The sequence below is a fragment of the Brassica napus genome, chromosome C7, assembly GCF_020379485.1.
Source record: "Brassica napus cultivar Da-Ae chromosome C7, Da-Ae, whole genome shotgun sequence".
In the NCBI taxonomy this organism is placed as follows: domain Eukaryota; kingdom Viridiplantae; phylum Streptophyta; class Magnoliopsida; order Brassicales; family Brassicaceae; genus Brassica; species Brassica napus.
In genome coordinates, this window is record NC_063450.1 from 18,409,100 (window position 1) to 18,430,885 (window position 21,786).

The 21,786-nt window shown below is 35.9% G+C and overlaps 2 protein-coding genes across 5 annotated transcripts; both read right to left on the reverse strand.

The window, feature by feature from the left end:
• Positions 1–239: 239 nt before the first annotated feature.
• On the reverse strand, positions 240–8,191 carry LOC106452906 (non-lysosomal glucosylceramidase). 3 transcript variants are annotated; one of them, XM_013895098.3, is made up of 19 exons: positions 7,733–8,191; positions 7,531–7,646; positions 7,298–7,408; positions 7,167–7,223; positions 6,995–7,071; positions 6,811–6,910; positions 6,416–6,489; positions 6,219–6,319; positions 6,034–6,137; positions 5,675–5,728; positions 5,544–5,599; positions 5,414–5,452; positions 4,486–4,627; positions 4,171–4,355; positions 3,579–3,646; positions 3,360–3,432; positions 3,164–3,225; positions 1,883–3,083; positions 240–1,803 (listed from the first exon to the last, which is right to left on the reverse strand). In XM_013895098.3, the coding sequence occupies exons 2-19, from the start codon at positions 7,612–7,614 to the stop codon at positions 1,551–1,553; spliced, it is 2,841 nt and encodes a 946-aa protein (XP_013750552.1). In that variant the 5' UTR covers positions 7,615–7,646; positions 7,733–8,191; the 3' UTR covers positions 240–1,550. The 3 variants fall into 3 exon arrangements, with proteins under 3 accessions (XP_013750552.1, XP_048618726.1, XP_048618725.1); XM_048762769.1 differs by having other exon boundaries at positions 5,544–5,728; positions 7,531–7,641; XM_048762768.1 differs by having other exon boundaries at positions 5,544–5,728.
• A 3,989-nt stretch (positions 8,192–12,180) lies between these two features.
• Positions 12,181–18,071, reverse strand: LOC106452905 (mediator of RNA polymerase II transcription subunit 33A). Of its 2 annotated transcripts, none has more exons than XM_013895097.3 (12): positions 17,587–18,071; positions 17,373–17,483; positions 16,852–17,196; positions 16,431–16,750; positions 16,245–16,336; positions 15,667–15,979; positions 15,352–15,562; positions 14,989–15,103; positions 14,731–14,892; positions 14,000–14,657; positions 13,708–13,914; positions 12,181–13,604 (listed from the first exon to the last, which is right to left on the reverse strand). In XM_013895097.3, the coding sequence occupies exons 1-12, from the start codon at positions 17,856–17,858 to the stop codon at positions 12,487–12,489; spliced, it is 3,924 nt and encodes a 1,307-aa protein (XP_013750551.1). In that variant the 5' UTR covers positions 17,859–18,071; the 3' UTR covers positions 12,181–12,486. The 2 variants fall into 2 exon arrangements, with proteins under 2 accessions (XP_013750551.1, XP_013750550.1); XM_013895096.3 differs by having other exon boundaries at positions 12,181–13,607.
• Positions 18,072–21,786: the final 3,715 nt, after the last annotated feature.

Below are 21,786 nucleotides of genomic sequence, written 5' to 3' on the forward strand. Positions count from 1 at the left end.
TAATTTTGATGAAATTACATTATATTAAGTTTATATATTCTATTTATGTGTTTATACAGTCCTAAACATGAAAGTGTATTAATGTTATACACAACTAAAGAATAAAATGTTTTATAGCATATTAAACAATTTAAAAATTCTGTCCCGAATAATTTCCGCTTAATGCCGTGATTTTCTATCTGGGTGCTAAACCCAACCCAGCGCCTTACTAGCGCGTTTCCGAACTGGGAAACATGGTCTTTTTTTTTTTTGTCAACAGTTTTATTAATTGGGCAATAACCCAACCTTACAAGCGATTGCAACTCAGTCCCATACATTTTTAAGCCCAGTTGAAGCCCAATAACAAAGATAAGGTTACAAGAAAACACGTGGTTCTTAATAATAAAACTTTAACGCATGATCGACACGTGCACCCTTGTGTGGAAATCGACGTTTCTGGATCTGAAGAGAGCACTGCTGGTTTCGCCGGAAAGTTTACCGGACCGAGAACCTTCAACCTCTTTCTTCGCCTAGTTGAACCGCTTGACCGCTCCTCCTTCCTGTGATCGCCGACGGTCTTTGAAAGTTCCACATCTTCACGATAGAGATGAAGTCCGGTGAGAAGCTTCAAGGAGGTAAACACAAAACTTCGCCAAAACGCTTTCGATAAGAAAGGTCCAGCTAATCTGAGTCTGCATAATCAATCATCTCGATCTCGTACCCTCAAGGATACTTCGCCCTAATATCATGAAGCGAAGATTGATACCTTTTCCGAGTAAGAAATCCAGCTTAACTATCGAGAAGACGATAACCTCCATAAACCAATCGGAATATTGATTTATAAAAGAAAGAAAGAGATCGGATTTTAGATTAACACAACAAAAAATCGCCTAAAACGAAGAGATATCGCCTACGCGAACTTATTAAATTTCAACCACAAACCTGATAGGAGATGAGAAGATGAAGAACATATCGGTTAAGGGTTGAAACACAAACAAAATCGCCAACGCGAAAAACTAATCCGATAACACGGAAGAAAGTCGATCAAAGATCGAATTATATTACACCAAAAAGATAAAGCTCGATCCCCTGTGAAAGATGAAGAGTGGGTTTCCTCTCTCTAACTCTAAAAGTAGAGAGAGAACTTTCCGCATTCTGATCTGGTGAGACTCGCTTTTACAGATTATTGAGTTGCTCTAACTTTCAACGTCGAGTACTTGGAAACATGGTCTAGAATAGTGATTGATTGAATATTCGTTACAAGACAAAAAAAAATTGTTAGCTAATAACACGAGATATAAGTGATACATCCATTAGCTAAACTGAGAAAGAACCTGTCCCTAGCTTTCTTTTCTCTATGTACGAAGCAAAAAAGTCTTCTTCAAGATCCTGATAAGGAAACTTGAAGGTTATTAACCATGAAAGAAAGCAAACAGTTTGGTTACAAACTTATCATCTTCCTGCAAAACATGAGCAATTTGTACCGCAACATTCTAGAAACGTTTCCATTATTTTTTATGGAAATATTTCCCACCTGTTAATTACATTACAATTACAATCCGGAACATTATTCAGCAGGTACAGCTTAAAGAAGAATCTCCAAAACACTTAGCTTTGTGTGTTACAACTCTGGAGTTGTGAGAGAATCTCCGGCTTCTAGGGGACATGTGAACTCTGTCCATCATGTTGATCTTAGGAGCATCAAGGATTGCCTTTGGCAGCGACAACGCCCACTGCATTCCCCATATTGCGAGAGGCCTCATGTATATCAATGACCTGTAATGCCCATCCATTGTCCACCCTTCCGGTGTCTGGAACCAGTATCTGTATCCAGTTCAAAAACAGGTCAAATCAAATCAAAATCTCCAATAAACCATCAAGATCATGTTCGAGATAGACTTACCCGAAACCTTCTTCTGACCACCCAGCTGTGAAGATTCCCTCAGCAGTAGTGAACCCTTGCTCCTCCATTCCAGAGAGGATCATAGTAGCTGCTGCTGCATACGTGACACCTGTCCATATCTCACGTGACTGCATGCACGTCTCATCCACTTTCCCATCAGGATGCATCCCATTTACAGCACCCATTCTCCCTCCTTTCGTCTTCATCACATTGAAATCAAAAATCTTTTGCAAAGTGCTTTTGATTTTGGAATCCTCGAAAATCGGAGGCAGACCTGAGGAAGCAGTATACCACTGACCCGCAAGCTGATCCGTCTGTATCGATTTGCTGTTGCTGCTCGCCCCGCTGTCATAATTGAAGTAAGTTCCGTTCCAGAGCTTCGCTTCCAACGCTGCCTTTGCATTCAAAAACTTGTTCTTGCACAGTTCCGCAAAGAACTTATCACCGATCTGGAGAGCCATTGCCGCTGCTGCCTGAAGAGCAGCAAGCCACAAGCAACCGCAGTAGGCGCTCACGCCATGAACAGTCCACGTATCGTACGTCTGATCAGGGAAACCGTCGTTCTCTATCAGATCGTCGTTATCTCTATCAAACTGTTCCATGTACTCCATAGCAGCACGAACCGCTGGCCAAACGTCTATACCAAATTGGTAATCCCCTGTAGCTGCGAAATCTCTATACACCTGAAGCACAAACTTTGGGTTAAGATCCTTCCACTTGCTTGTGTCGTGTATGTTGTACGCATTCATCTCGTTCCAAGGATCATGCATCCCTAGATCGTGAGGAACAGCGCCTCTGACCTTGCGGATCCCCAAGTTCCCCTCCGCAAGGAACTTAACCTTCCTCCCATCCTCAGACAACACGGCTTTAGCGAAATCCCGCTGGATGTTCAGTTCGATCTTTGGGAATAGCATAAGGAGCGCATACGATGCGTAAAAGTGCACATCGTACGTGTTCCACATCACATACTCCACACCTTCCAAGTACAGAAACCTACCAACATCATCATCTACGTGCGAAGTGTCTACAAATAAACCATTGCTTTTGTCAGTAACTGATGCTTCCCCATTGCTTTCTATTCCATTGCTGTCGCAATTATCACGGTTATTCTGTTGGTCTTTACTGTCAACTCCACCATCTGAATTTCCTAAATCTGATTGTTGAAGCTGACTATTCCCATTGGCCCGGATTGAAGCGGAGTCTGCAACAGGAAATGTTTGAGAAAGTAAATAACAAAAGAAGCAACAAGTTTTTCAATCATATAGGGATATAGACGGGTACCTATCCAGACTGTGCCACCGGCTACCAAAAAGTAAAGCTCATTGAACAGAGTGAACTTGTACCTAAATATCAAAAAACAATTCAGGGGACAACGATAAGAGAGCCAAGCATTAAAAATTCATCTATTATGGGGTACATGAATATGCAGTACAATAGTGATGCATTGTGATACAAAGAAAGGTTCCAAAGCAATTACCATTCAGGGAGCCTCTCATCTCTAAGGATGGGATTTTGCCATGCTTCAATATCTTCCTCCCACCTTTTATAATCTGAATTTGAAAACCAAAGCTAGTCATTAATATATAAGCGCCATTCTGTGTATGTGTAGCATGGAATAGTTTCAATTCAACAGCAGTAAAGATCCAAACAGAACTGTGGCAACTCAAGTGAAGACATTGACAATATAGATACATACGTGTTAGTGCATCATGCACAAGGTCAACAGCTGCTCTTGGCGAAGTTCCATAAAATTTAGTGTATCTCCTGCAAAACCAAAACAAGAGGACAGAAAATACAAATCAGACAATCACCAGTGTTTGACATACCACATTGAAATATTGGCTAAATGTCTTATCTTCTAAAAGTATGTACTTGATTGATAGACTCCAGTCAACCACAAGATTTTCGTTTTGTTAACCAACCGATACCAAAAGGCTACATTCGTGCATTCTCTTCACTATTAATTTGCTGAAGTGGCAACCTACATTTGCTTGTTCACTTCTTACGTGTATTAACAAGTGTTCGACACTACACTAAAATTCAGTCTTCTGGGACATTAAAAATGAATAAGACACATGACTCAGAGTGCGTCTACAAAACTTAAAGGAGATCCAGTATCAATGACAAGTATGTAAACTATATGGTACACAGAAAACTTCCGAAATGAAAAGGAGAAATAGCCATTTTCATGAAAACATTATGAAAATAAGTTTCATATAATTATCGACAACTAAACAGCTTAATCTCTCAATTTTAGGAAGATACCATAAATGATGTACTTTATTTACCTGTCATATGTGCTTCCCTTTGAAAATTTCACTTTTGGTGATGACCATGAAAGAGCAAAAGATACAGTGCACTTGCCATGTGCCTCTACCCACGCAGTAGCTGAGACTGCTGCACAAATAGTATCTCCAGCTGTTGAAGGCACGCTCGGCCCACTATTGAAGTTTTCTTGATCAAATTTCCCATCCTTTTATATAGAATATCTATATGTCAGTCTCATATGTAACAGATATTCCAGATATATAAAACAAACGTTCTTATACCACTGACAATTTAGAACAAAAGAACAATTATAGTCAATAGCAAAGAAAAGTTACCTTCTCCATTTTATCCCACATATCCTTTGCTGTAAAAGAACTGTCTTCAGACAAACCAAAGCATGGTAAAACAGTCACATTCACATTCTGAGTCTCACAAGCAGAGATCGCAAATGTAACAGGAGGGTTTCCCTTGCCTGTTCTGAAAAATTATCACACATTCAGAAGAAATCTATTCGCTTAGAGAAAAGAACACAACATTCTACTGTGAACAGATAAGCCGGCAAAAATGTCTCAACACTCAAAAAATAACAACAGCGTAAATTGGTTTAGCAAGAGGATTTACTTGGGGATCCTTTGTTATGCAAAAAGTCAGGATAAAGTACATCCCACCATTTAATAGAAGACACAAGAGAAAGAATAACACTATACTATACATTCATGCAGACACAGAAACAACACAAGTACATGTTTCGTACCAGAAGCAAACTGCAATGGATAAGTTAGCATTTCGAAATCATTTGCAAAGTGCCAATTACTCATACAATCACACTACAAAAGCGTTCAAAAGATAAGACCGAGACATCAATAGTCTAAATGCAGCAGACTAGGCCTTCACACGGGAAGAAAAGTCTATCTAGGTAACATTTTAGTGCTAAAACTGAATATGAATATTCTGGCTTAATTAGTTATAGTATTATACCCTCAAGGTAATCTGGTAATGTGCAATTACTATTGACTAACAAGGTGCGCTGGCGATTTTTTCCAATAATGAGTCGGTACTATCTTGTTGTTTTGTTTCGTTCATCAGGTCAGTTATTTGAGCACGCCAAATGTAAGGAATGTAACGTTGTTTTTAACAAATAAATCTTCCGGTATTGACATTTCCTAACTGTCCTCCATTAAACCATTTAGGAAGAATTGCAATGTGGACCACGAGATCTATGCATATCAACAGCTTTATAGCTATTAAGGTAAAGTGACTTACTTGTGATGTAAGAGGACGCCGGAGACCCCATCCTCGCCTCTGAAAGGAAGAAGGACACAAACAAACAAAAATTACATTTCGACTTGAAGCCATAACCATTTATAAAAAGAGGTCATATATTTCTCCTTACATAAATGGCTCATTCACATGACCCCCTAACATATGCGAAGTCCCACCAATTGAGTTCTGTAAAAAACAAAGCTGGTAAACATCTCCTCTTCTGGATATAATGTAATAGAAATGAATCAGATGCCAACTCACCGCCCATGTAAAAAGAAGACTGACTTTTGCCCTTTCCTTTCCAGTGTTCACCAACTAAAACAAAAGTAGTAACTCTTAGAAAATCCTCAGATTCATGTGCAAGAGATTAATACTCCATAAGTGCTACCACTTCAGACATTGAAATATAAGAATATGTAGAGGTTCATCAACTAAGTCAAAAGTATCAAAACAGACCCATACATGTGGAATATGCACAGTCTAGATATTCCAAAGATTGTTTGATAAAAATATACATCCTTTCTTATTCACATGCTTTCAGAACTAAGATTTTTCCATATTTACAGAGGCATCACACACCAAGCCGATATGAATATCCACTAGATGAGTAGAATACTTACAGTATATACGAAAACAGCTGCGGGAAGACTACTATCTCGGTAATTGTTTGGTATAAAGGGAGATATTTGTCGACATGAAATCTTTAACTCTGGGTCAGGCTCACCTACAAACAGAAGCAACATTACAATTAATATGCAGACAGAGATATTATAGCCTTACAAGAAAAGGTTGCGTAGGTTGTTACCATCATATACAGTCCATGCCCGAGGAAATAACGCATGATAAGTAGAATGCTGGCCATTCAGATTCCAACCCCATGAAGAAATACCTTTATCACGCGTTTTTCTGAGACCATGAAACCAGTGCAAGGTATGTGAATTAAGAAGAAAAAGTAAACTTGCATCGTTGAAACAGAGGATGTTTTGTAAAACTGATACTTACCCTAAACTTCCATGCTGGCCTGGAGCCAAAACTGATGCATATTTTTTGTGCCCACCCTCTCGAGAAATAAAAATCTGCAAGGATGTGCCACGGAAATGTTACAATTAACAAAAGCTTAAATAACAATCATAGACAAACTTGGCACATACAATGACGACAATTCTGCAAGAGGAAGATTTGCAACTAAAGTAAGAACAACTAATGGGTACTTTCAAAAGAGTATAACGCTTTCAATGGTGAAATTGGAAGAGGAGATTTTCTGTTGCAAGATCCAGAAAGAGTAAAACAGTAAAAGAATAAAAGGCTATACAGTATGGGAAGAAAAAAACAAGGAAACAGTGGAAGTAAAAGACAGCGATTCCAGGTCCACTACTAGTATTAGTTGAAAGACTTACAGAAAACTGATTAGACATCATAGGTGATGGATCGCAAGTTCCAGGAGTAATTTGCCACTGCTTAAACTCGCCCCTGAAGCCCCTAGATATGCTTCCACTTCTGCAATTGCAAACAGCATTGCTCAAAACCTAAGCTATGGAATGATAAAAACCAAAAAATCAGAGACTAGATATTATATGGTACCCCATTCCTCCGAGGGGAACACCTTGGGATGCAGATGGTTTACAATTCTCTTTGGTGAAAGGATCGATAGGTGCTTTCTGTAGCATATTACGAAAAAACAAAAATCTATAAAATAACATTCACAGACAAAAGAAGAAGGTAGTATGGAGCAGAGTGAGATAGAAAGAGATACCCTTCCATGGGAGGCTTCTTCTCTGACATAAGACCATAGACGTATCCCCAACGTTACCTGTAATTCCGCATTTAGGAAAACTCCAAAAATAAAATCACATTTTTTCGGAAATAAAAAGAAAAGCATTATACCATTTTGATGGCTTCTCGAAAGGTGATAGTGAACTCTTTCAAGATATTGGCATGGCAGTTCAACCTCCTCCTCCATGCGTGCGGTGGCGGAGCAGCACTATCGAAATCAAGCTACAAAAGCAAATTATATATATATATATATATATATATATATATATATCCAATTTTTTATTAAACTCGAAATCGAAAGGATTCTTCATACAGAAAAAAAAAGAGAGAGAGAGAGGATATACTAATTGCAAAGTAGTTTTGGTAATGAATTCCTCAGGAGGCCATGAATGCTTTCTCCGGTGAAACAACGTACTTGGCCCCACCATTTCCACTCTAAGTCAGTTTCTCAATTTCTACACTGATAAGATCATATAGATTAGTTTTCGCAATACGAACTCATACAGAAACTTAAGCAACTTACAAAAAAAAAAATCGAATTTTTACATGGAAGGAAGGTCTTTTCCCTCGGGAAAGAATTTGCAGGATTAAAAGCAGAGCTTCAAATCGAAGAAGCAATCGCAGACTCAATTGTTGCTGTCAGATTCAAGGATTAAGCAATAATTTGCAGATGATGTAAACGCATCGGAGATTCAGAAACCGAAACTGATTTTTTTTTTTTTTAAACGAAACGATGATGGATGGATCAAATCAAATCAAATCTCGAATCAGAACTGGAAAGAAGAAAGGATGGAGAGGAGAGGAGGGTTGTGTCGGAAGGAATGGGTCGGTGATTCTTTGCGTTTGGTCAGAGAAGTCTGTACCTTTCTTTTAAGCGGTAATGAATGAATTAAGAACAACAACACTCCAGATGAGATCCACACTTTTTTTTTACATATCCAACGGTGGTCTCTTCTGGTGTGTACACTAATTACCCTAAACACCCCCTCCCCTCTTTATTTATTTTATTTATTTAATCACAAACCCAAAGCATCACTATTTTATAAGTTTGCATTCTTTTTTTTTTTTTTCTTTTTGGCAGCAAAGTTTGCATTCATTATTAAAAGAATGGAAATTGATTATATAAAAGTATAGTGCTATTTTAAACGTTTCGGTATTATACTATACTAGATTTTTTAACTAACATATTATACATATTTCTCAATTCTAAAAAAATAATGTATAATATTGTACTACATTATTTAAAGAATATAAAATAAGACTACGTAACATAAATATATTTTTAAAATTTTCTTCGTGGAAATCATTATGTTGTTTGATTGTTGTACTTGATTCACATATTTGCATAGATATTTGTGATGAATAACTATATTTTTATTATCAGTAAATAATATATATTTATTATATAATATAAGAAAAATGAAATTATTTACTTTTTAAACAAACTTGTCTCATGTTGGGGACTCGGTTATAGACATATCATATTCGAATGAGACATTTTACAGTTATCAATTTTCTTAACAGTCAAGAAACAAATCTGAATATCAAAACAATATCTCATACTATCTCTTCGTGGAATAACTGCTCTAAAGAAATTAAATTTAAGCATCAAAAAGGACTGGAAATGGATGTGCAGATATGATATCTAAGTCAGCTTTACAAAGTACTATTCATAGTTCATATATCATTTATGTTCATCCTATTTTTTTGTCCATCATTTCTTAAACATCTTGAAATAACTGATACTAATTAATAATAAACTTTTGGCTGACAAAAAAAATCAAATTTGTCTAATTATCGCTTAAATATTTTATTAAATATTGTCTAAAAAGCTTTCAAGTAATATCATAGTTTAATTTTTATTAGTTTTTTTTGTTAATTCTTAGAGTTTTTTGTATTTAAGATTTTTTTCCATATTAAGCTTTTATTTCTTTCACAGAATTGATATATATATATATATATATATATATATATATATATATATATATATATATGTCATAAAAATTACCATTAAATCAGTCTTACTTATTTATTATTTTGTTTTTAATGAAACTACACTTTTTAAATAATTTAATTTAAAATAAAATTATATATTAATTTGCTGTATTCTAACAATTTGATTGATTTAATTTATTTGCTTTGGTGGATAACTTAAAAAGTTTTCATATGAATCGAAAAGCAAGTTTATGTTGTTATATTATATTTATTTGTGTATATAGAATCTATATATAATGCTAGTGTAATAAAGAAAGAACAGTATTTTTTTGTAACTTCAAAAAGATACATTATTACAATTTGAAATTAATCAAAATTGAATAAAATGGTAATTAAATATTTGTAAATCTAATTGTTTTTTTATCTTGTTTAGTTGGATTCTCATGAAAAGAAATCGATAGGTTAAACAAATGTTTCAAAATTTGTTGTGTTATTGTTTTGTCTATAAATTACAAAATTTATTGAATTGATATATTTAATTATTGCATCCTTAAATAATATTTTATTAAGACATTAAAGAATTATGTTTTGAGTTGTTTTGTCAAAATTGTACAAAAATCTATGATTTTCATATTTGTCACGAAAATTTATATGTTAAACTTACTTTTACAAAATTCTTAACTTTGTCACGAAAACAAAAATCTATGCTTTTTCATATTTGTCAACGTTCTCACACTTTCAAAGAATATATTAACTTAGTCACTTACTTTTTTTTTTTTACAAAACAAAGTATCGGAGTCTTGAAAGTTAAATTCATATTATTGTAACTGTACATAAGAGTTTGTGATTACATACTTAGTGATTATTGTATATGTGTCCAAGAGAGTTTTAATGGCTTAGTGGTAACTGACATATATTTATGTCATATTAACCCGGGTTCGATCCTTTCCTTTGCAATGTTTTTTCATTTTTTACGAAAAAATAAATGAGATGACGTGGCAACTTTGAATTCTCTGATTGGTTGATTTTCCTATCCTACGTGGACACCCTCTCTATGGCTTATATTTGTCTTTTAGTATTGTTTTCAATGGCTTAGTGGTAACTGCCCTATATTTATGTCATACTAACCCGGGTTCGATCATTTCCTTTGCATTGCTTTTTTATTTTTTACGAAAAAATAAATGAGATGACGTGGCAAATTCGGACTCTCTGATTGATTGATTTTTCTATCCTACGTAGATACCCTCTCCATGGTTTATATTTGTTTTTTAGTATTGTATGATAGTCTGCTATAATTTATTCCTTTGAAAAGAGTTGAAATTGTGAAGTTTGATCAAGTATTTATTTGACTCGTCTTCGTTTTACTTTCAACGCTAAAATTGGATCCCTGTATAGAAAATATAACTTCAGGATCAACTATTCAATCAAAATTTTTTTGTTAATATGAAATTTTGTACTATTATATTATAATATTTTTGTTAATTATAAATTGAATGTAACTAATTTTATTTAATGTCAAGAATCATATGAAGATTACAAATATATTAATGTTATTTTAACGGATAAAACTATGTGGAACTTGACATTCACGGTTACATATGATTCTTGACATTTACTTGACATACATATATGATAGTCCGAATGTGCGTGTTCTGATGCAAAAGAAGGGTTTGGAATCTTGTGCATCTCTCTTCAACCAGGTAGAAACTGGAGGTAAGATCACGGATGCTCAAAGCCGCCAGTGATGGACTTGGTAAGCACCAAATTCTCATAGTTAGCCTCTTTGTGGTAATGGTGCTTGATCATGGAGGTTTATGCCAATGTCTTCAAATAGAGGAGTGAGCATCCCTCTCCCTCGGGTGCAGACTTGAGGCATTCTATTGCTATTTGCTATCCCAGTTGTGCTTGTAGTTGATGAGAGAAAGAACAAAAATATTTGGCCAGGATTGTTTCGAGGATTCGCTTCATGTACTCCATCAGTTATAAGTTTAAAGCCAATGCAGTTCATATCAATCCGGGTCAATTAGTCATAATGTCATATGATGTTCATGAGATGACTTTTCAGGATTAAAACTAAATGGCTAATTTAGCACCACGGATCAAAAACATAATTAAATGAGTATTTCCATCTATAGAAGGTGTCATTCTGGCAATTTGAAGTTTGTCTACCAAACCATGAATAGTACTCCGTAGAAATCTGACTAACAGATTAGTTTCAGAATTTTTTTCAGATTCTCCTGTGAGAGCCTGAATAAGCTATTTTCTTAGATAGCACTTTTTGAGATCATTAACCCAAGTGAAGTGACTGAGAGGAAAAGAAAACTGAGTACAAACTCACACTGTACTGTCTGTACAAGTGCAAAGAAATCTAAGATCAACCATAAACTCCTAACCAAACGGAAAGAAAGAACAGAAATCTTTAGAAGCTATAAAAATATATCACAGAGAAGACAGTCAATAAGTTACAATCACATATATCATGTTAAACAAAAACTAATAAGCTTAGGTGAAGTTACAATGATGAAATTCAGTTCACCTTAACAAACAAATGAGACTACATAGTCTATAGAATTAATGAATCAAAACAAACTAAAACAAATACACTAAGTATTTAATAGTGATCAAAAGTTTAATCCGGGGAACAGAGGATGATGTGGGCAATGATATCTTTAGAACACAACGATGTAATCAGATTCTCGTAGGTAAAAATAGATTTTATTGATGAATAAGACTGAATACAATAAGAGAAATGAGATCCAATATTACAAATGAGATCGATAAGAGAAAATACTTAAAACGAAGTGAAATGAGGTCGATGTGTGTTAAGCCTTCTCTAGGGTTTTTTCTGTCTCCTTCCTTATTTCTAACTATCTCTTTTTATAATTGATCAATCTCACATTTCTCTCAGCTTCCCCGCGATCTTAGCATGGATTGGGATCTCGCTAGCATGGATTGGGCTTTTTCGTAGGTCGTACGGCCCAATGAAAGTGTTGACTGAAATTGGGTGTTGCTTTAGGTACATGGAAAAAAATCATCGATGATATCATCAGACACAAAAAGACTCGAGAGACATTTAATGATGTCCTGTTTCCTAACTTTTAGAAACAATGTAGCAAATAACATAAAACCTCTGTCAGAATGCAAATTGCAGACTTAACAATCTTGCCAGAAAAGAATCTTATTTCTTTACAAGATTTGTCTTTTTTTTTCCATTCCCTATACACGCTTGTTAGATTCATCACACTATGCTACAGCTAGAGGACAAGGCACAAAAAAGGAAGCAGCACTAAGCAAAAAACATCTACCATCAAGCAAATCAACTAAAAAACTATCTGAAACCTGGAAGAGATCAAAACTCTTAGAAGCTAGGAACGCAAATGAATGATGAAATCAACTGCATCTCCCATTGTTTTAACGCCTCCCATAGATAGCAACAAAATCGCCAGCTCATCTTTCCCCCACTGTCTCAGTCCGTTGCTCAGACTCTTCAACACTTCTGCATCGATCTCTGCCACCCAACGTGGCAAACAGCTCACCATTAGACTCACCAAACCGGAGACATAAGCCCGCCAAGTTGCTGTCTCGCATCCCACTGATATTTTACCGTCCAAGGCATTCGCGAGGAACTGCAAGTGGCTTCCCATGATTCCTTGGCGGCGTTTCGATGCAGCTGATCTTGAGTCCACTCCCCAAGCGAATGCTCCACATAGGACCACAAAGTAGGCAAGGGCATGCCCTCTTAGCTCTGCAACTAGATCCGACGGTCTTTGTTCTTGGTCTGACTTGTCAACCGATAAGAACCAAGACGGGATGGTTTCTTTGATGAGTAGGTGGACCACACCTAAGCCGCCGGTTAGCCATACCAATGATGCACTAAGCGAAGCAGCAAGCTTGACTTGTGTCATCGCCGTTGCTAGTGAGCTTTGTCCATATCTTGATCCGTTCTTCACTGTCTTCAGCCTTTTCAGATTCTCCTTTGAGAGCCTGTTCTGTGCTATATCCTCCACGGAATGTATCAGGAGGGAGAAAATCTCTTCCGTCACAGAGACGGTATCTCTGAGAGCACGATACATGCGGAGATAGAGAATCCCTGGTGCTACAGGAGAGATCCCTCCGTAGAAATGAGAGCCGAAACCATGGCCAAGAAGAGCTCCAACACCACCATCATTTGACATGGGTGCAGCGTTCAATCCGAGAGTGGCACTGAAGCAGTTTCTGAGGAGCTGAACCACAGCGTCTGGGTTGTGAAGAAAGACGGTGCGGGAAGCAGAGAAAACAAGGAAGTCAAACCAACGTTTTGCCTTTTGGGTCCACAAGGAAGCTACAATGGGCATGCAAGGCCAAGGGCAGCCTGCAGCTAAGCACTCCAGAGCTGGACCAGCCAGATTGAGAAACCGCTCTGAAGCTTTGTCGATTTTGTAAGTAATGGTTAGACTTACAAAAGCGGCTAGAGGTAAAGGAAGCGTTGCCGGAGAACTCCCTCCTGCTATAACACAGCAAGAACCAACCATAAGTTCAAAAGACAAGTGTAACAAATCTAGACAGGTAAAGCCACTCGTTGGTTAAACATGTTGCATAGTTTTTACCTGGAGCAAGGCTAGGGATGTCAACGCCTGTTGTTGCGAGAATTTTCTTTATAAATTCCTCAACGTTGGATAGATTTGCAGCAGGATTTGGCCAATCCATGCCGTTCATGAATACTGGCTTCCAAACACCTCTACTCACCTCAGCCGAGAAGTAGCTTACTATAGGTGCTAATGATGCCGGGAGAAAATCTGTTAAATCTTTCAGACCTGAAAGAACAACACAGTCAGACATCTCTTATTCGCCTATCTCTCAGGGGTAACAATAAAACAAAAGAAGGCACAGGACACAAACCTGTTGCTAACTCACGAGGAGAAAGCCTTCCATGAGTACAAGCTGTTAAAGCAGCATCTACAACATATGGAACGGCTTTGAGGATATCCCAAGCAGGAAACTCAGGTCTCGGAATGATATCTTCACTAGCAGCTCCCGAGGAACTGCTTGTGCCGGAATTAACTGGATTTAATGTCTGACTTCCCCTGACCTTTCTGAACATCATGCTGAGAAGTGCTTCAACTGTCTGGTGGACAGGAGATCCAGGTGTAAGTCCAGATAACGTGGAAGCTATGCATCTCTGGTGCTGCCTATACCAGATCTTCAGCTTGGGGAAGGAGTCAACAAACACGGGCTGGCTAGATGCTGACCTTGCAACTTCTGAAAGTCTCTTTCTGTTTCGGTCTCTGTTAAGGGTCTCCGAGGAAACGAGATGAGAGTTACGCACTGAAAGAAGATGTTCAGGAGTGAGTTGGGATCCAACTGTGGGCACATCTCCTACACCATGCTCAATAGGAGGATGATTAAATCTCCAAAGCTTTAAAAGAAGAGTGAAAGCATTGGAGAAAACAGAATATGCTGAGATTTCTTCTCCAGATGGAAGAGTCCACGATACATTTGGGGTGTATGATCCAAACGCTTCACAGATCGGCATTAGTGAGCAAGCAAGTTGCGGAACCTAAAAAAGTAGTCATCAAAAATCACATATTGTGTATCAATTCAAAATAAAACTTGAAGCATAACTTACTTACCATGCCATGTAAAGAGAAGATCTGAATGCTGTCAACAGATCCTATCCCAAAAATAACAACATTGAGCATGCAGGCATAACCAATCAAGTGACTTTCAGCCCCAGAATAATCTGCTGGAACGGGTGGGGATAGTAATCTTGTAAGAAACTCAACAATGTGTTCCTGTACATTGAAGAAAGAACAAAAGATGAAGCAAACTAGTGTAGTCAAGGTGTAAACTCAACGGGATTTTCAGTGGTGGATGATGTAAATGCTAACCTGTATGTTCCAACCTCGTGTGAGAGATGCCCCACAAAGCACTGTAGCAGCAGATATCTTCTCATCATCTGATCCTTTGACTGCGACCTCATATACTTTCTCGATCTCTACTAAGCTTCCATCAAATTCATGAGCTTAAATTTCAGTTGCTTTACTCTCAGTAAATTAAAACAAAAAGACCATCTTACTATTCCTGGCTAAGAAACAAAAGGAGATCACTGACGAAAAGACAGAACTTAAGTCAAACTACAATGCATTAAGGCTTTGAAACTGGTCAAGATTTGCAGGAAAGACTTGTGGATGAAGATTGTGTACAGCTAATCGAGCAACAAGAAACAAAAAGAAAATAAGAAGTCATTCTACCTTGAAGCCGGAACTGAAACTAATGCATTCACCATTGCAGCATTTAGAGGAGCCCCTTTCACAAATGACGACCAGCAAGGTACTTCACTCGGAAGGTTATGAGGTATTTGGTTGATTCGACCATTAACATAGCCAGCCCATGAGTAGGCCGATGTATCCAGTATGTTTCTTGCAATACAAGCCTCTACTATCAGATGGCGCATGTTTCCAGCTACGACATGTACATAAAAATACGTTAGGTAAAAAAGAGAGCTACAACATCAACAAATAAAAACAAGTAAGAGAAATTAACAGAGTAAAATTTTGCTGACTTACAGCAGTTGATAGGCATGTCCTTCATGTTTATGACATCAGAACATGACTTCCCAACATTTCCACCAGACAAAAACATGATTGCTTTTGTAGCAGCCTTGTTGGCAGCAGAAACAACGCACTGGGGAGGAGCCAGCAACCCAGGGAATTCACCAAGGACCTGCAAACTTGTAATAAGATCGTCTCGCAGCTTTTCCATGACAAATTCATTATCTCCCTCTTCAATAAGGTTTGCGACCACGAGAGGTACAATACATAATGACATGCACAGCCTTGTGTCCAGTCTAGGAATAGGTCCTTCAATAGGATCCCTTTCCTAGCAATAAAGAAAGACAAGAATATCAGACAAGCCATTGGATAAGGAAGGTCTGAACTTATCATGAGATGACTGACTAACAACCAAATTACACAGCTTCAGTCTAGCCTAGTTAACTCAGGACCAAGTGAGTAAAAATGTAATCTGAAACTGCAAGTTTTAGGTAAAGAAAAGGTTGGGGATCATCACAAGAACACCGGTGAAAGTAAATTTTGCAAGCAAGACCAAGTAGTGATGAAACCAAACAGTAAGAGATTAGTCTAACCCTTTGAACAAGTCTGAGAGCTGCTATCCAAAGACCCAAGAAGGTGTCATGCCAAGTGCTCCCATTTATTTCTTTAAGTGTTTTAGCTAGACCTGAAAATTTGGGTCATTTCATTACAAACTTGAGAGATGTCTGCTCTTTAGTACTTAAAGCCACAAGTTTAGGAAGAAGGAGTCTGCAAATTACCAGTAATGATTTCAATAGCACTAGTTGGGTTTACTTGATACCCATCCATAGCATCTTCAAACACCAAATCAAGAGGAAGCCAGAGCGAAGAGAGACTTGCTCCATGGCATAAGCCAGCAAAAGAAGCAAGAGATCCAAAATCCACAATTGCATTGGATTTGCGTAATGAAACTATTTTGCTGTCGTCAGAATACCCAAATCTTCTATTCGAAATCAACTGCAATAGATCCCGAGAATTCAGAACCTTTGAACTCCTTAAGGCCATTGAGTTTTCTCCAAGCACCTGTGCTCTCCGGACAAACTCATGCCAACTCGAAGCCCTACCAAAGAAATGGATATAAAACAAAAATGATGATGAACCAAGCTTAACTCTCATGACTAATCATTGTGGATATGATTTGAGATTAACTGTTATGCATACCTGTTGGAGGACACCAAGTACAGTAATCTGGAGATCACTGTATTTCTGAGGAACTCTGCAACCATCTCAATAGCCATGATAGTATTTAAAGTCTGTAACTTCTCGTGAGATCCGTTCTTTTCGTTATATCTCTCAGGAGCATCAATTTCCATATCTTGAGACTTGATCAGCCACTGGGAACTCGAGTCTTGGCTTGGCTCTATCAAACCTTCATCACTTAAGCATGCATCTAGCAGCAGAGACACCATCTTAAAGACGAACTCTACTAAAAGTACACCAGGTTTGCCTGTTTCCAGACGAAATAACTCTGGAAGACGAAGAATGTTGGCTACTGAATTCATGACACTGTGCAAAGAAGAAGGAAGATAAATGAACCAAATCTGTATTCCTATTTCTTCTAGGATCCAACTATGTTGACTAAACAAGTCCAAGATCAGACAAGATGGTAAGACCTTCAACAGAAACCAAACATACTAATCAAACAGTAGTAGCAAAGCAAAGTATGAATCAACAAGACTCACTTGTCGTAGTGAGGTCCGGTAGTATGATCTTTAATCCTGAAAATATTTCTCTTAAGAAGCTCCAAGTAAATCCTATAAGCCGCTGATTGAGTAGACCGGTTAGGAACAACTCTGCAAGAAACCAAACACAATAAAGATCAAAGCTTTAACATGAGGAGACCCTAGATGTGTCAGAAAACAAAGATTGACTTTAGATAAGATTGAAAAAAGAAACCTGTGAGCGAGGAGAGCAAGAACAACGAGAGGAGAGACAAGGTTCAAAGACATAGCTCTCTCAAGGAACTTCCAGAGAAGAGGGAGGTTGTTATCCCAGCAAATGTACGAGACGAGAACCTCCGCTAGCTCCGTTGACGGGAACTCAACGAAGGGTTTCAAGGTCGCTGATAAATGAGAAGCCCAGAGACGAGCATCGACGCACTGTTCCTGAGCCATCTTCGTTAGCTCGATTACTCCGTCCCAGACGGTTCTCCGTCCGGGAACCACCATTTTCTCCGATCAATTTCTCTCTGTGAGGGAGAGAGGGCGGTTAAAAGACAAAACACGGAAACTCTTTCTCTCAGATTTGATTTGCCAAAAAGAGAGCTTGTGTGTAAGTAACTGTGTGGACGCGCCTTCAAAATGACTGAATAGTCCCCCTTCAGTTTGAGAAAGAGAGGAGACGGATTCAGACTTGGTGCGTTTGAACGTCCCAATCTGTGTGCAACCTCCAAGTCTAATGACTTGATTAAAATTTTATTAATATTTTTACATTGGAAAATTTTAGTTTCTGATTCTGAAAATGCAATTAATTATTAATTAGTGTATAGATTTCCGCAGAAAATTTATAGAATATTCAGTAAATAAAACCTTCAAATGTTATATGTAAATTTTTATAAAACAAATAAAATTGTTGGCTGTAGAGATATCTTATGAAAATTTTCATATTTCGTAATATATATATATATATATATAAACCAGTGTTTTAAAAATATTATTCGCCCAGTCTTGATTTATTTTGTGAAACTGTTTGATTTCCTGAATTTTTAAACTTATATTTTTAGATCTAAAATTACTATTTGAAATTTTAGTTTAAAAATGATATGGGAACCAAACATTGATATTCCGTTATCATTATGGGACTACATATAAATTTTATGAATAAATGAAATATGTGATAAAATTTAATGACCTTTGAAAGTTTATCTAACCAAAGAAACTTTTTCAAGAGTCAATCACTATTTTGACACTAATAAGTTTAGATAGATGGTGCTAACTAAGAGGTGGGTTACAAAGTGATAATGATTCTGAAGTATGACTTTTTGGGGCAAATTTGCATGAAAGACTCTAATGCAAGAAGAGCTTTCATGTAATGATGCAAGAAAATTCCATTTTAGTCAAAATTTCCAGCTTTGGTTATGCGTCTAGTGGATAAACATTACCATTTGTTGCCAAGGAAAAAAAAAACATTACCCATGTTCTATGGATCTTACATTTTCAACATATGGTATAGTCAGAACTTGTAGAGTGATAAAGACTGGACAACAATATGTCTTCCACTTTTTCGTAATTTTGGCATCCGCTTTAATGAATTAAATGCATCTAACTTTATTTATAAAGATGAAAAACTTATCCATGACATTTTGAAAAGCCAGTATTTTAGGAGGTGTTAAGTGGGTTTGCCTGAATTTTATTCAAATACAAACAATAGTTAGATTGGTAAAAATAGTTGCCTCTAAAAAATCGTTGCCACTGTTGGTTTTCACTAGCTTATATTTAGATATGATAATTTTATAGATGATAACAAAAATAAGTGACACATCTAATAGTGCTGTGGAGACTTAAGATAATAAAGTAAAATTGTATAACAGGAACACAAATTTGATTTAAATGTTCATGTAAATGATAATATGTTTTTTATTTCTTTTTGAACTGAAAAATGAAATGATGATAATATGTTACCAAATATATATGGGTCTTACCATGTTTCGATCACACATATAAAAATGTAGTAAATTTTGTTTACTGGAACACCAAAACACGAAAACAGAAATCGTTGCCAGTAAAAAGAATATATATATATCGTTGCCACTATATTGGTTTTCAATTTTCACTATCTTATTGCCATGTTACGGAATTAGTCTAGAGACAACACATGTTAGGTCTATAGTTCACATAGGCTAAATATACAACTTATAAACCAAATGGATTTTTGTAATCTTTCATGATATTATTAGTACTGGATCATAGATGTGCACATGCTTGACCATTTTCGAATTCATTTAACATTATATCCTCACACTTTTTAGACGAGGATAAACCTAAAGATTTAAGTGAAAATTGTCAAAACGAAACAAAAATTTAGAATGGTTATTCCTTTAGTATAATACTAAGTTGTCTCTATAGTATAATATTTTTCATAATGTCAAACTAATCTTTCATTAATCAAATTGTACATACATTAAGACCATTTTTAAAAGTTTAATGAAAAAGATAAAAATAAAATGTTTTAGAAAGGCAAAAGAAATATAAAAACAATTAAAAAAAAGGAACAAAAACACTGAAGTACGGAACCAAATATCCCTACTAACCATAATCTTCTTTCATATCAAAATCCTCCGCAACCATCTTTTAAAATCTCCTAAGGTAGAACTTGATTCCACTAACAGTAGCCTACCCCTTTTGTCATCAGCCGAAAAAATTCATCCCGTGGTTGCACCAAATTTCCAAACACCACATATTGTATAGATATGCATCTAGAACAAGAGTTTGTGAAAATCACAAGACAAACTATGGAAAAATCATCACAAACTATGGAAAAATCATAGATTGATGAAGAAGAAACGGAAATATCGTTTACATATATATATATATATTTTTTTTTTTGGCAAAGCAAATCGATCAAAACACGTTTTAGGAACTTATAATATTTTTAGAATATTTTCTTAGCATAAACTTTCTTAATTTTCGAAAAAAACATGTTTTCTTATCCGTAGAAAACACCTTCTACAATGAGTAGAACTATGACAAAAATATTGAATGTAATTTCTACCTCATGTAGACTTACGTGTTGTATTTAGATTTCGCATTCCCGAAATTTTAGAATACTTCATAAAAGTAGAAACTGCATTTGAGAGAAAAATATATATCTTTACAATTAGTAGAATTCACATTCTCTATATTTAGAATTTTAATTAAAAGTAGATTTTTCGTTCTAAAAAAAGTAGATGGACTTTTTTATTCTGGAATTCGTTTTCTAGTAACTCATTTTCTGTAGAAGACGAATTCTACTTTTAGTAGAAGAAAATTTAAAATTTTTATTTATCAAGTTTTTCAACCAAAAAATATGTGTGTTTGTGTATATCGGTGTTTTATTAATTGTTTATATTTTTAATAATTTTTTTTATTTATAAAAATATTTATTTCATTAAATTTTAGAAAGAAAAAAGGTAAAAAAAGAGACAAAATAGACAAAATTAGTTTTATACCAAATGGACAACCTTGCTAAATTTTTGTTCCTTTTCGCAATTTTTCCGAGATTTAATTACTTGAAAATAATATAAAGTTTATATAACATTTATGTTATGGCAATGATTCCACTGGAACACTAACTGAGAACTTTAAAAGAAGAAAAACATTTCAAGTCACGTAGCTAAGTACCAACGAGAGTTAAAGAACTAATTTAACTCATTTTGCTTCAAAAAAATAATAAGAAACTAAGAGGTGGTAGTTTAATAGTAATCTATTGGGAATTGGTGTATACTCACATTAGTTATGGATTTGATTTCTGATATAAACTAAATTACCACTATTTGATTAGTCTGAGTTTGAATTTCGGTCTAAATGGTTTACATGTGTGGATCGTAACAGACGATCTATTCACCTCCTGGCAATAGTCGAAAGATATTCAATTTTTGATGAGGCAGTGTGGTACGCTTTCGTGCTAGTCTATTTTATAGCAGTAAGTGTGTTCTCCCCGGAGCCGACCGGATAGCTGATTTATCAAAAAAAAATATTATGAACATAAAACCTGATTTATTGGTTAAGAAACCTGTGTCGATTGAACAAACTATACGTTATAACATTTACGTTGGACTTGTGTGTGTCTTTTTTATTAAAATTAAACGCATTTTGATAAACAATTTTATGAGACTGTATATATAAATATCCAATCTTTGTATGCCATCATATATACATAAAATTTTAAAAGCTTTAAATATATCTTTTTTATAACAAAACAGAAGGACGTCAAAAAAAAAAAAAAAAAAAAACAGAAGTTGTACTGGAAGATTTAAAATCAGAAAGAAAGTACAAAAGATGCGAACCTGAGGTTGGTGAATTGAAGAACACGATAAATGATGGATGTGACCCACATGAATCCAGCTTTTATATTCTCTTTATAGTTTTTTTTTTTTTGCTAACCGAGTATCCTGGCCCC